General features: G+C 50.1%; 1 protein-coding gene across 1 annotated transcript; it reads left to right on the top strand.

Moving 5' to 3' along the window:
• The first annotated feature begins 9,866 nt into the window (after positions 1–9,866).
• LOC127770053 (CRIB domain-containing protein RIC10-like) lies at positions 9,867–11,846 on the top strand. Its single transcript, XM_052295718.1, has 4 exons — positions 9,867–10,075; positions 10,205–10,305; positions 10,387–10,468; positions 11,336–11,846. Exons 1-4 carry the CDS (start codon positions 10,018–10,020, stop codon positions 11,593–11,595), a joined length of 501 nt encoding a protein of 166 aa, XP_052151678.1. The 5' UTR covers positions 9,867–10,017; the 3' UTR covers positions 11,596–11,846.
• The last annotated feature ends 2,150 nt before the right edge of the window (positions 11,847–13,996 follow it).

Here is a 13,996-nt window from a genome sequence, read left to right as displayed (position 1 = left end):
GAGGCGACGACGTGGGCACCATCGCCAGCCAGTTGTCGAACGAGCCCCGGCAGACGACGTCGGTGGCGCCGCCGTGGAGGCTGCAGACGCGGTGGATGGCGGCGTCGTGGAGGCTGACGCAGTGGCCAGGGGCCACGAGCCACGGGACGGCGGGGCGCGGGTAGTGCGAACGCTCGGCGGCTCGCCATGCTCGGCACACGGCGGCGAAGCGGAGGCGGTCTCCCAGGGCGGGGAGCCTCTGCAGGACGTCGCGGAGCAGGTCGTCGGGGAGGTCACACCACAACGACAAGGAGGAGGAGCAGTGCTGCCTCCTCCCTCGTTTCGCTCGCCGTGGCATTATCGCACGTCTTCTTTTGTACATTACCACCGGCCGCGACATATCCATCCACAACTACTATATGTAGGAGTACGTACTAAAGATTAGACGAAGCAAGATCACTATCTAGCTAGCACTAGGTGCCACGAATAAATAGAAGTGCATGACGATCGGAGAGCGCTGGGCGCCTAGCAACAGCTCCCGCAGCAACTCGGGATAAAAACCGACTCGATCGCGCATCGCGTTGGAAACCGACTCGATCGGGCACCCTGCACCCTGTTGTCGAGTTTCAAAACGGGCCTTCGCGCATATCCGCCGCGGGCGCAGACGCCGCCAATGGAGGGTCCCGCGCAGATGTGGCGCTTCTTTTTGCTTTTTTTTTTCCGCTGCTGATTACCGCACCGTGTAGGGGGACTCAACATTTAAAACTTTCAACTTAAGATTTTTTGAAATTTTTAACTAAGATTAAAAAATTTCAAGTCAAGATTTAAAAACTTTTCAACTCGAATTTAAAAACTTTCAATTTAGAAAACTTTCAACTCGGATTTAAAAACTTTCAATTCAGACTTGAAAACTTTCAACTGAAGATTTGAAACTTTCAACTCAAAATTTTAAAAAATCAAGTCAAAATTTGAAAACTTAACACATGTTTGAAAACTTTTAACTCAGAATTAAAAATTTTCACATTCGACTTAAATTTGAAAACTTCTGTCTCAAAATTCAAAACATTTAAGTTAAATTTAAGAAACTTTCAACTGAAATTCAAAACTCTCAACTCATATTTGAAGGCGAAAGATTGAATTTGTTAAATATCGTAAAACAAATCATGCGTGTGTGTGGAGAAAAAAATAGGAAGCGATTTAAAAAAAAAGAAGCAATATCAGGTGTAACACGTTTCTTAGTTCCCTCGGCTTTACGCTAAGTTTGAATTACATCATTCAACCGCAATATCAGGTGTAACACGTTTCTTAACTTGCAAAACCGGTGTACTTGAGGTCTCAGGGCAATATATCGCATGGTTTTGCCTGACGTGGTTAATGGGTCCTACATGAGCCCCACATGTCATCGACCAACTCTTCTTCCTCATCTCTCTCACACTCTTCCCTCTTTTCCCCATCCCTCTTTAGGGCAGGTGCTGCTCTCTCGCCGCACAAAAGCGTCGTCATCCTATTGCACACGCGGAGGTGCGGAAGGACCTCCAGCCAATGTATACATTAACCATCGAATCTGCATCTATCCCACTATATTAGTATCGGCCAATTGGTTCATTGGTACAGTTCTTTCTGTCATCTTTGTTATAGTCTCTAAAGACATGAATTAATACATAGAATTTATATTAGACTTGTAAAAAGGTAGAGTCTATTAACAAATTTATATTAGACATGAATTAATGCAATTTCAAATTCAACTTGTAAAGGTTGTAAAAAAAATAACAAATTTTGTTACAACCCGCATAAGTCAAATTTGAACTTGCATTTTGTGAAATGATATATTAATTGCACATGAATCTATCTTGTCAAATTTTTTTTTAAAAAAATCATAACAATTTAGTTGACATTCATGGTCACTGCTGTAGTAGTACAACATACTCCCTCTGTCTAAAAAAAATTCTTGGATTGGATGTGACATATCCTAGTACAATGAATCAGGACGGACTAGGATATATCACATTCAGTCTTAGGTTTGTTTTTTGTGGGACGGAGGGAGTATATAGTAACCTCTTACCTCTTTATGTGATTCCAGCTGAAATATTTGGAAGTCCAGACAAAAATACAGCCTTCTTTTTTGCCGGGTCGGCTGTCATGCCCCGAATTAGTCCCGAGAGGAACTAGCCCGTGACGCTCCAAATTAACCTATTAATTGATACCAGTCCCAGAAAACAGTGCTGGTATCACAGGAAGACAGAATATCACAGCAACAGAGGTCTCTTTATTATAGAGTAGGAGTACAGTCATGTTGGGCTGCGGACAGATCCCGAGCTCACAACTGCAATACAAAAGGGAAGCAAAAGCCAAGACTTGGACCACACGTCACAGGCGCGACTTAGGAACTAGGCCGAAACCCTAAAACTCATCGTAGCCGGCTTGCTCCTGGAAGAACTCCTCATCAGCGGGATCCGCTTCATCTTCTTCAGCAACTGGGGTGGGGGGGATTATTTATATAGAGCAAGGGTGAGTACGGGAGTACTCAGCAAGCCATGGGAAATAAGTGTTTAATGCAAGCTTCAAGGAAAGGCTGTTGTTTTTGCAATTGATTTTATTTGAACTCTTTTCTGAAACAACTAAGTGAGTGCTTCTCAAACGACACGGATGAGACAGTGCGTCTCGTCCGATCGGAGTATGTGCAATGTATCAGTCTTTTGAATTCAACAAGATTGGCACCTGTCACGCCCCGAACTAGTCCCGAGAGGAACTAGCTCATGACGCTCCAAATTAACCTGTTAATCGATACCAGTCCCAGGAAACAGTGCTGGTATCACAGGAAGACAGAATATCACAGCAACAGAGGTCTCTTTATTATAGAGTAGGAGTACAGTCATGTTGGGCTGCGGACAGATCCAGAGCTCACAACTGCATTACAAAAGAGAAACGGAAGCCAAGACTTGGACCACACATCACAGGCGCGACTTGGGAACTAGACCGAAACCCTAAAACTCGTCGTAGCCGGCTTGCTCCTGGAAGAACTCCTCGTCGGCGGGATCCGCTTCGCCTTCTTCAGCAACTGGGGGGGATTATTTATATAGAGCAAGGGTGAGTACGGGAGTACTCAGCAAGCCATGGGAAATAAGTGTTTAATGCAGGCTTCAAGGAAAGGCTGTTATTTTTGCAATTGATTTTATTTGAACTCTTTCCTGAAACAACTAAGTGAGTGCTTCTCAAACGACACGGATGAGACAGTGCGTCTCGTCCGGTTGGAGTTTGTGCAATGTATCAGTCTTTTGAGTTGACCAAGATTTGCACCCGGCCAACAGCTTTCAAACGGCCACCCGGGCCTGGCTGATCCCATCAGCCGCAGATTTTCCAAACATCAAACCCATTTCACAACAGCAAATTTCACAAGGCAGTAGTCAAACAAAACTACGCTAGGAATCACCTCACATCTGCCCATGACCGTGGGCACGGCTGTTCGAACAGTTTAATAACCTCTGCAGAGGGGGTACACTTTACCCACACGACATTACTAACCCGGATCATCCAGCCCGTGCAGAACGGCCACGACTAGAGACCTTAAGGCTTTCATGACAAGGCATTTCGAAAGCCGACACAGGTTCACCATATGCCAACGAGAGGGGTCCCAGACCAACACCAGATTAGGTCCCAGACCATACTGTGCCAGGAAGCCCAGGGGTCCTCCCCGACACCACCCCGGCGAATCCACATGTCTCTTGGCATCAAGGCTCCCCCGATTAGCTAATTACTCAGCCAGGGGTGTCCCATTCCACCCATGTGGTCGTACTTGTCTTATGTTCGGATGAAATTCCAAGGAAGCGGTCCTTAAGTGTAAGAGCGGGAAACCGTACTCCTGGTACGTTCCCCGGTCCGCGATTTTGGAAATTCATTTAGTTCACAAGCACCGACCCAAGTGTCGGGTTTTCCAAGTCTTTTGTAAAACCCAAGTTTTACCCAAGATGTTTCTCAGATTTTAAGTTTGAAGGCGACCGTCGATACTCGTGCAGAGTGCACGATTACCGAGGCGCAACTAGGTGGGTACAAGGGAACATGGTAAAACAATTACAATGGAAAGGTCAAATGCAACAAATTAGGTAGGTCCGCTAGTCTGCCTTGCAGACGGGACACGCAGATTAAGTGCGATCCTATCAATGCATAAATATTTTTCAAGCAACATAATTAAAGTCAAATGTATGCTCAAGATGTTCAAAGGTGGCTTGCCTTGCTCGAGATCTTGAGCTTGATCCGCGAAATCCTCGCACTGCGGGTCTTCGGGCTCCGAAACTACACGCGAAACGGGACAACTCAACAAATGGCGAAAATAAAGCCCTATTATTGACCTCTAAGCGTGCCATTAGATAGATCTCGAGACTTGAGGAATTTTGGAAGTTGAACGGAGTCAAACGGACTTACGGTTGGGAAGATATTGAATTTCTAAGATTATTGGATTTTTGGTCTAAAGGAAAAGGATTTATTTAAACCCTTTTTGAAAAAGAAAAGAAAAGAAAAGAAAGAGGGAGGGAAATTAGACTTCCCTCGGGCGGCTAGAGCGCGGCCCGAGAGAAAGGGGCGGCTCGGTCGAGCTTAATGGGCCGGCCGGCCCAAGAGGGCGGCCCAAGGCGCGCGCGCGGGCGGGGAGGAGAGAGAGAGCGCCGGTGGGCCGGGTCCATCCCGCGTGGTCCCGGGTGGGACCCGCTTGTCAGCGACTCGGCTCACCGTGAGCGAGGTGCACGCGGGGCGTGCTAGGGTTTTGGGAGGGAGGCGCGGCGCATGCGCGCGGTTCGCGGAGGACGCGGTGCGGCGGGCCCACGCGCAGCCTCACGGCTCGCGGTGGACCACGCGCACAGGGAGGGAAACGGAGGGGGGGCGGCTGGCCTGGTCGGTCGGCCCGGTTGCGGCCGAGGTGGCGCCGATGTGGCGCCTACGTGGCTGCCACGCGGACCGGCGGGAGGTAGACGATGACACCGGCTGAAACGGACGGCGGACGACAGCGGTGAGCGGCGGAGCGAACCACGGCGATACAGGCGAAAGCGAGCACTCCGGGAGGTTGAACGGGACGAGGGGAGACGAGCCAACGGCTCGGATTCGCCGGGGAATGCTCGACTGCGGCGGATTGCGGCGGCGGCAACCGGCGGCGGGAGAAGGGGGAAACGGCGACAAGGTCATGAGGGGTCGATTCCCGGCGGTGAGAGCATCTACGCGGCTACGGGAATCCGTTGCTAGCGTCGGATTGGGCGGAATTGCATCGAGGAAGGCCGGCGACGAGAGACGCTTCCGAGCTCGGGCGGCGACGGCGGCGAGCACACGGCGAGCGACGGCAGCAGTCAGGGCGGCGCCGGCTAGCTACGAGGAGGCTACGCATGCTACTACCGAAAACTAAGGGGGGGGGGAAGATGGAACGAGGAGGGAGAACGGAGGGCGACAATACCGCGACGGGGTGGGGCGCTGTGACGGGAGGCCGACGGCACGGGAGTGGTCTCTCTGGCCTCAGGCCGGGGAAGAGGAAGAAGAGGGCGCGCCCGGAGTCCCCTTCCGCGTCCTCGCTCGTGCCGGCTCCTCCGACACACGCGACGGCGGCGGTCGGCGAGAGGGACGGCAATGGCGCGGGCGAAAACGGGGAAGATTTGGGAGGGGAAAAAGGAAGGGAGGCACTTGGGTTTATAGGACGGCCATGTCGGTTTGGAAACCGACCTTGGGGCGGTCGAGGAGATAAGACGGGTGGCGCGAGCGGTCAGGCGGCGCAGAGGTAGGGGAGGATGACGCCGGCGGGGAGAGAAAAGGGGAAAAGGAGGAGAGGAAAGGGGGCTTGCCCCCTTGCCACTTTGGGGAAAAGGAGGAGGGAGAGAGGGCGACGCGGCAGAGAGGGCGGAGGGCTCTGCCTCCGTCCCTTGGAGGCACGCGCGGGGAGTGGCGGGGCCGGGTTGTGACGACGGCGATGACGGTGGGCCGGCTTGGAGCGGAGCGGCGACACGGGTGGCAGGCGCGGGCAGGCGCGGCAGAGACTGACGGCGGCGGTGACCAGGCGGTCGGCCACCACGGCGCGCGCGCGCGGGAAGCAACGGGTGGCGCGGCGATTTGGGCGGCGTCGGCGGGAGGCAGCAGCGAGGGCGGGGTGCTCGGCTCGGTGCGGCTCGCGCGCACGCGCGTGCAGCGCTCGGGCAGAGCGGGGGAGAGGGGGAGAGAGAGAGAGAGATGGGGAGGGAGGGGGAGATGGGCCGAGAGGGATTCGGCCCATCGAACCCTAGGGAGGCGAATTAGACTTTTGCAGAGGGATTTGATTTGGGAAGGATTTGGATTCGGGATTGAACTCGACGATAGGATCGGGGATTTGAGATCTAAGATGGCACGGACACTAGACAACAAGCAAAGAAACGGATTTCGAAATTAGGATTTTTAAGAGCTAGTTTTCCCGCTAGGCGCCACGAAGGAACGGGCGCTACAGCACCCGGCCAACAGCTTTCAAACGGCCACCCGGGCCTGGCTGATCCCATCAGCCGCAGATTTTCCAAACATCAAACCCATTTCACAACAGCAAATTTCGGATGAAATTCCAAGGAAACGGTCCTTAAGTGCAAGAGCGGGAAACCGTACTCCCGGTACGTTCCCCGGTCCGCGATTTTGGAAATTCATTTAGGTTCGCAAGCACCGACCCAGGTGTCGGGTTTTCCAAGTCTTTTGTAAAACCCAAGTTTTACCCATCGTTGGATATTTTAAATTTGAGGAGAGGTGTTCCGACGCGCGTGCCTAAAGGCCCGTGCATCGAAGCACAACGGTCGACAAAGGGGGTTTAAGTGTTCAATAATTCCAGGAGGGTAATTGCAGCAATTAGGTTTGGGGGCCGGCGGGCTATCTCGCAAGCCGCGGCCGAATTACTCGTGATAATCCTATTTATGCAATATTTGCGAAAAGGGAATACTTAGATTTAAATTATAGGTGCAAGATGATCAAAGGTGACTTGCCTTGCTCGAGATCTTGACATTGATCCTCGAAATCCTCGCACTGCGGGTCTTCGGGCTCCGAAACTACATGCGAAACGGGACAACTCAACAAACGGAGAAAATAAAGCCCTATTATTGACCTCTAAGCGTGCCATTAGATAGATCTCAAGATTTGAGGAATTTTGGAAGTTGAACGGAGTCAAACGGACTTACGGTTGGGAAGATATTGAATTTCTAAGATTATTGGATTTTTGGTCTAAAGGAAAAGGATTTATTTAAACCCTTTTTTTGAAAAAGAAAAGAAAAGAAAAGAAGGAGGGAGGGAAATTAGACTTCCCTCAGGCGGCTAGGGCGTGGCCTGAGAGAAAGGGACGGCTCGGCCGAGCTTAATGGGCCGGCCGGCCCAAGGCGCGCGCGGGCGGGGAGGGGAGAGAAAGAGCCGGTGGTCCGGGTCCATCCCGCGTGGTCCCGGGTGGGACCCGCTTGTCAGCGACTCGGCTCACCGTGAGTGAGGTGCACGCGGGGCGTGCTAGGGTTTGGGGAGGGAGGCGCGGCGCATGCGCGCGGTTCGCGGAGGACGCGGTGCGGCGGGCCCACGCGCAGCCTCACGGCTCGCGGTGGACCGCGCGCACGGGGAGGGAAACGGAGGGGGCGGCTGGCCGGGTCGGTCTGTCCGGTCGCGGCCGAGGTGGCGCCGACGTGGCGCCTACGTGGCTGCCACGCGGACCGGCAGGAGGTAGACGATGATGGCAGCCGGAACGGACGGCGGACGGCGGTGGCGATCGGCGGAGCGAACCACGGCGATAGAGGTGAAAGCGAGCACACCGGGAGGTTGCACGGGACGAGGGGAGACGAGCCAACGGCTCGGATTTGCCGTGGGATGCTCGACGGCGGCGGATTGCGGCGGCGACAACCGGCGGCGGGAGAAGGGGGAAACGGCGACGAGGTCACGAGGGGTCGATTCCTAGCGGTGAGAGCATCTTCGCGGCTACGGAAATCCGTTGCTAGCGTCGGATTGGGCGGAATTGCATCGATGGAGGCCGGCGACGAGAGGCGCTTCCGAGCTCGGGCGGCGACGGCGGCGAGCGACGGCAGCAGTCGGGGCGGCGCCGGCTAGCTACGGGGAGGCTACACATGCTACTACTGAAAACTAAGGGGAAGGGATGGATCGAGGAGGGAGAACGGGGGGAGGCACTACCGTGCGGGGAAGGGCGCAGTGACGAGAATCCGACGGCATGGGAGTGATCTCTCCGGCCTCGGGCCGGGGAAGAGGAAGAACACGAGCGCCCGGAGTCCCCTTCCGCGTCCTAGCGCGCACCGGCTCCTCCGGTACACGCGACGGCGGCGGTCGGCGAGAGAGTCGGAGGGACGGCAATGGCGCGGGCGAAAACGGGGAAGATTTGGGGGGAAAAAGGAAGGGAGGCGCTTGGGTTTATAGGACGGCCATGTCGGTTTGGAAACCGATCTTGGGGCGGTCAAGGAGATGGGGCGGGTGGCGCGAGCGGTCAAGCGGCGCAGAGGTGGTGACGCCGGCGGTGGTCGGGGAAAGGGAAAAAGAAGGGGGAAAAGGGGGCTTGCCCCCTTGCCATTTTGGGAAAAGGAGGAGGGAGAGAGGGCGACGCGGCAGAGGGGGCGGAGGGCTCTGCCTCCGTCCCTTGGAGGCACGCGCGGGGAGTGGCGGGGCCGAATCGATGACGACGGTGATGACGGCGGACCGGCTTGGAGTGGAGCGGCGACTCGGCTGCAGACGTGGGGCAGGCGCGGCAGGCGCTGACGGCGGCGGCGAGCAGGCGGTCGGCCATCACGGCGCACTCGCGCGCGGGAAGCAACGGGTGGCGCGGCGATTTGGGCGGGGGCGCTCGGCTCGGCGCGGCTCACATGCACGCGTGCGCAGCGTGCGGGCAGAGCGGGGGAGAGGGAGAGAGAGAGAGAGAGAGCCGGGGAGGAAGGGGGAGATGGGCCGAGAGGGATTCGGCCCATCGAATCCGAGGGAGGCAAAATAGACTTTTGCGGAGGGATTTGATTTGGGAAGGATTTGGATTCGGGATTGAACTCGACGATAGATCGGGGATTTGAGATCAGAGATGGCACGGACACTAGACAACAAGCAAAGAAACAGATTTCGCAATTAGGATTTTTAAGAGCTAGTTTTCCCGCTAGGCGCCACGACGGAACGGGCGCTACATCGGCCGACCACTTTCATTAAGATTTGAGGGAGAAAAACAGTAAATTGTTACAAACGACAATACTACGATGTCGTGCCAGTCCGGGAAAGATCCCCGGTCTAGGTAAGAACGAAAGAGAAAGAAAAGAAAATAGCCGGGGCAAATCCTCGAGACCTATCCACCGTGATCACTCGCCAAATTGGGAAAAGATCCCAGCCACTCTCCATACAGTAATTGCAGTGACCTGCATATAGCATAGTGGTTGCAGTGACTTGAGTAGTACCCCAAAATCCTGAGTTCAAATCTCTATATGAGCGAATTTCAGATTGGGTTGTTTGTGGAGCTAGGTTCCTTATTTCAATGGCAGTATATATACAATTGGTTGTAGAGGTCGGGTAAAAAAAAAACCCTTCTCTAAAAAAAATACAGCAATTTCCTCTCTTATATCCTCCGCTAGTTGCTCCGGTAACTTGGACACATGCTGAAATATTCTTGCATTACGTTCCTTCCAAATCAACCAGCAAATTAGCATGAATGCACTGGCGAAATCCGACATGTAGCTCGTCCGAAAACAACGTCTTGTTGCAAGCCACCAATCGGCCAGAGTATTGACATCATCCGCCGGGATTGCGAATTTAGCATTGCACCATCTTCAGAGAAGGATGTGTGGTGCAAGAAGCTTTCAATAGAAACAACTGAGGAGGGGCATCAACATCATCAACTACCCTCTAGCTATATCATCCTTGTCAGAATGATACATCTTTGTCAGGGATATTTCATTCTGCACATAATCACAATATCTGGTTAACACATCTTTGTCAGGGATGAAAAAGCCTTCGAAACTTCTGCATATTGCTTGCCTTTGCTTGTAAGATTTCTTTTTTGTGTTCTTATTGTTTCTGAAGAGCGTGTTTGTAAGGAACATCCCAATGGCGTACAAGATGAAAGGGATCTTCAAGGGACTCAAGGTCATCTCTCAGATCTTTGGTAAGTACAATAGTACAATGTTTTGGGCTTTTCATGCTCCTCTGCATCTAATCTCCTTTCTTGCTTGCTGACATCTCTCATTTTCTACTGACGATCTTCTTTCTTGCATTCTCTGAATGGTTTTTGCAGTAGTGAAGGAGCATGAGATGCAGATTGGTAGTCCGACAGACGTGAAGCATGTCGCGCACATCGGTTGGGATGGCCTGACAGGGAATGCTTCTCCAAGCTGGGTAAATGTACCTGAATTTCAGTGAAATGATACAATCATCTTCTTGTTTCAAATTGTCTGATTTCTCTCATCTGTTCTTTAGATGAATGACATCAGGGCATCGTCTGAACTTCTGTCTTTGGGCAACTTTGCACCATCTGCAGGGACCTCTTGGGCTTCTCAAGGTATGGCAAGAATTACTTGTTCTTCAGAGTGGAAGATTTTCTGTGTTGGTGCGATTGCTTCATATGATTGTGGCTTCTTTGGGAAAGGCTTTGGTCTGTCTTATGAGTGGCATGTATGGATAAGCATGCAAACTTGGCAAGTTACTCTAGTTTAATCCTAGAATCATGGGCACGTCTGCATGTTCTTGATCTGGGATCCGGAGTTGCAGGGAACACTCCGATAAAACAAATCCACACTTCTGATTTCCTAACTACCAGCAGCATCTTTTGCCAGGCAATGGATTGTGTGTACACATGATTACTGAACCTTTTGAAAGAAAACTTGATGAATGATAAAAACATGTAAGCCTCTGGTAATCCTCTTCAATCATTATGTGATTGATGGTTAGAATCACGAGAATCGAAATTTATTACGAGTTAAGTAAGTGTGAGGAAGTTCAGAGAAAACAATGTTTAACCAAGAACAATACACTGTATCATGCATAGTTTAATACTGCAATACGGAGTGAGCTCGAGACGTGGTCTAGCTAATAAACTAGCAGAAATTTTCTTGTTGAACTCATATGGCAGGACAGGATTCGGATTTGATAAGAACATGATGTCCATTGTCCACTCATGCATAAATAGATCCTTCCCAAGGCACAAACACGGTAGATTAGATTCCCATTGTCACAAACTGCTGTCTGACAGACAACAAACAAGCATGCTAATGGCCACGGAACGACTGAAATTTTGCATGATCACTCAACATATTCAGTTAAACACTGCTGCAACAATGCAGTTCTTGGACAGCATCAGCAATCGGCCATGTCGATCCTAATGTCTTCTTGGCACTCACATGCTGATCTGCTTCCACTGTTGGGACAGATTTCGACCAGCCTCGAGACTCGTCGTCCTTCGCCACGCCGTCAGAGAAAACCAGCCTGCAGCAGCAAGAAGCGGCGCCGCCTCCTGACATACCACGCCCGCCGGCGGCGAGGAAGACGAGGCGGAAGCGGAGGTCCACGAGCGACTGCCCGGTGCCTTCTTCTTCTTCTTCTTCGGCGAGACCCAGCTGCGATTCCACCATGGCGCCTGCTTCCGACGCCAATGCGTCGCAAGATCAAAACTGCAACTCTGCAACGTGAAGTGCAGCACTGATCGAATTTCCGGGTGTGCTACTGCTACTTGCGCAGAGAGTGCTGTACATCGTTGTCTGTTCAGTGCTCTCTGCTTTGCGCCAACTGTACATGTAAATGGGTTTGGAGTTTGGAGTGCAGATTAATCGGCGATCGTACGGAGAAATTGGAATGTGATCGCCGTTTGTGTGTTTGATTGTGACTAACCAGAGAAGTTAATTTGATGTTCAAGGATAGGGATTTCGATGAGTAGGCCCCAATTGCCTCTGCACTACTCTGTAGTCTGTCCTGCCTGGCCGGATTACTGTCAGGTGACCACATATTTTTCTCTTCTAGAAAAAGAGAAGTTTTTTTTAGTGAAAAAAAAGTTCTCCCACCAATTTTAAGAGTTATTGAGAGGTATTACCTCTGCTTTTAAATTTATGACATTGTTGATTTTTGGATATTTCATTTGACTATTTGTTTTATAAAAAAAAGCTACTCATTTCATTCTAGAAAATAAACCAAAGATTTACCTTATAAATTGTTTTTTTATGAAGGGTGTATGTAAGTATCATTTTTTTTGTGTTTTAAACTAAAATTATCATTATTTTATTATTAAAGACACTCTAAATATGATTAATATTTTTTTATATTTATATTTTTTGAATAAGATGAATGATCAAACGTCATGTTCAAAAGTCAATAGCATAATACATTTAAAAACACATGGAGTATTATATCTTCTAGCATTATTTTTTTTTCGCCGGGCTTCTAGCATTAATTTGCCTGAAACTAATAAAAGTTACTTGTGATGGGATGAACAAGGGAGTGACTAAAAAGAACTAAGACACTTGGAAAAGCCTGCAAAAACAATCATGTTGCCTTCTGGATAAACTGATATCACAATTGCCAGTGTGGAATCTCAGCGCCGGCTCTCCAGCCTCCAGCCATGCGTATTCCCTGACGCTAAAGAACAAGTTGAGCAAGCCAACCAGAGACTAAGATTCGTTCAAACAATGCAGTACAAGATTCCTACCAATGGTGGACAGTTTTTATATCAGCTCCACTGTTTTAATTTATGCACATGATTAATATGCAGTTATGTTCCAAGCCCCAGCCTAGGTATAGTCTCTGCTTGTCTCTTCCGGAGCCGATGAACTGATGAACACCGAGATGCTTTTGGTTGGATAAGATGCCGTTCGTCCCTGAATTCTCTGAATCCGTCCTACTTCTTGTCTGTTTATAGCTGGATCATCATTTCGGTTTGTTGCCGAGTGAACCAAGAACAGAAAGGATTTTAGGTGCACCTTTCGCTCTGACGCTGATGAATGATGAGTAGGAGGTTGACATTGTCACAGGTCTGCCATTGCTGAATTCTTAAGTTTAGTACGATCCCTGAAGGTCAATATCAAATCGGTGTTAATGTGTGTAGATGGTACTAAGTTTGTTGCAGTGATCATTTTCAGAAATTGTATAGTACTTGTGCTGTTCCCTAACCCAGCTAGCCTTGACTGACTGCAAAATATTCTTAGCTAGAGCAGATTCGTGTGCCAGATGGTTCCTACCTCGAAATATGTCTTAAATAGTACGTTTTGTTCTTCAATATCTCAGAGTGATACCTGATTCAGACTTCGAAATATATCTTAAATAGTATATTTTGTTCTTAAATACCTGATTCAGACTCTAGGCAATTTTTACTCCATTTCTTGTACTTGTACTATTCCCTAACGCAGCTAGCCTTGACTGGCTGCAAAATATTCTTAGCTAGAGAAGATTCTTGTGCCAGATAATTCCAACCTCCAAATGTATCCTAAATAGCAGTACAGTACATTTTGTTCTTCAATATCTCAAAGAGTAATACCTGATTCATACTTTGAAATATACTACCTCCGTTTTTTAAGTACATAACGCTATTGACTTTTTACATCATGTTTGACCATTCGTTTTATTAAAAAAAATTAACTAAATATTTTTTCTTCTGTTGTGGCTTGATTTATCACTTAAGTACCTGTCACGCCCCGAACTAGTCCCGGGCGGAACTAGCTCGTGACGCTCCAAATTAACCTGCTAATCAATACCAGTCCCAGGAAACAGTGCTGGTATCACAGGAAGACAGAATATCACAGCAACAGAGGTCTCTTTATTATAGAGTAGGAGTACAGTCATGTTGGGCTGCGGACAGGTCCCGAGCTCACAACTGTATTACAAAAGGGAAGCGGAAGCCAAGACTTGGACCAATCATCACAGGCGCGACTTGGGAACTAGGCCGAAACCCTAAAACTCATCGTAGCCGGCTTGCTCCTAGAAAAACTCCTCGTCAGCGGGATCCACTTCATCTTCTTCAGCAACTGGGGGGGGGATTATTTATATAGAGCAAGGGTGAGTACGGGAGTACTCAGCAAGCCATGGGAAATAAGTGTTTAATGCA

This window comes from Oryza glaberrima, chromosome 4 (assembly GCF_000147395.1).
Source record: "Oryza glaberrima chromosome 4, OglaRS2, whole genome shotgun sequence".
In the NCBI taxonomy this organism is placed as follows: Eukaryota; Viridiplantae; Streptophyta; class Magnoliopsida; order Poales; family Poaceae; genus Oryza; species Oryza glaberrima.
Note: the sequence above shows the minus strand (reverse complement) of the source record. Positions and strands in the feature narration are given on the sequence as shown.